General features: G+C 29.7%; 1 protein-coding gene across 1 annotated transcript in view; it reads right to left on the bottom strand.

The window, feature by feature from the left end:
* The window catches only part of EMH_0046880 (uncharacterized protein), a gene marked incomplete at both ends in the record, with an annotated part of 515 nt that extends 212 nt beyond the window's left edge, over positions 1 to 303 (bottom strand). The window contains one exon of the mRNA XM_013496220.1: positions 199 to 303. Within this exon, the coding sequence (XP_013351674.1) occupies positions 199 to 303 (105 nt within the window). The remainder of the gene's footprint in view (positions 1 to 198) is intronic.
* Between the last annotated feature and the right edge of the window lie 698 nt (positions 304 to 1,001).

Here is a 1,001-nt window from a genome sequence, read left to right as displayed (position 1 = left end):
TTTTTTTTTTTTTTTTTTTTTTTTTTTTTTTTTTTTTAATTACTATTGTTGTTTCTTTGTTGTTACTTGTATTACTATTATTATTATTGTCGTTATTTTTATCAATGTTATTATATTTATTTTTTTTATTGTTTTTATAATAATTATAATAATAATTTTTATTATAATTATTTATTTTTTTTGTCGTTGATATCTAACCTCTGCTTCAAGCCGGGCGAGTGCTTCTTCCTCTTCTATAATTTTTGGGTTTTTTTTGTTTACTGCATTTTTCTTTTTCGCTGATTTTTTTCCTTTTTCTGCCATTTTTAAAAAAAAGAATATTTAAGTAGGAGTTCAGCTGTACATACACCACAAATTAAATTTAACTAATATATATTTGTATCGTGTATTGACAGCGAAAAAGTTGCAACATATATAAGAATTTCTCTCTTCTTTTTTCGGGGTTATATGCATGCTATGCAGAAGCAGCAAAGTCTGTGTCCCCAGCAGCTAGCAGCTGTAGTGTTGAAGTAAAAAGAGGAAGAGAGAAGAGGAATACCTTTTGCTTGTTAACACAATGAAGTGGAGAAAGTTTCAGAGAAAGAGTAATAAGAGAAGAAAAACTATTTCAGGTGTATGTACAGCCAATGCGTGTTGTATGAATACAACATATTGCAATATATATGCAGGGAGAAAAAGAAAAAATATATCTACGGGTTATCTTTTGAGATATTCTCAAAGAAATGATATTCATTGCTGCAGCTTCCTGGTGGTGTACTACTCGGTGATACGTATCGACGGCTGCAGCTAGATAGGGAGTTTCTGCACTAAAAAAATATTTATTTATTTATTTATTTATTTATTTTTATACTTTTTTATGTAGTGATCAGGCGATTTCTCCCGATTTCTTGGGTTTTATTCATGAAATAACTCTTGCGGTAGGGTTCTAGATCTGTCGCTCTGACGGCATTTTCAGTCGAAGAAACGCGAAATTTGTAGCTTTTTCATGAATTTTTTTTTGA

The sequence above is a fragment of the Eimeria mitis genome, genomic scaffold (assembly GCF_000499745.2).
Source record: "Eimeria mitis Houghton genomic scaffold, Emh_scaff1984, whole genome shotgun sequence".
Lineage (NCBI taxonomy): Eukaryota > Apicomplexa > Conoidasida > Eucoccidiorida > Eimeriidae > Eimeria > Eimeria mitis.
The sequence above is the reverse complement of the archived record's forward strand: the minus strand, read 5'-3'. Positions and strand labels throughout refer to the sequence as shown.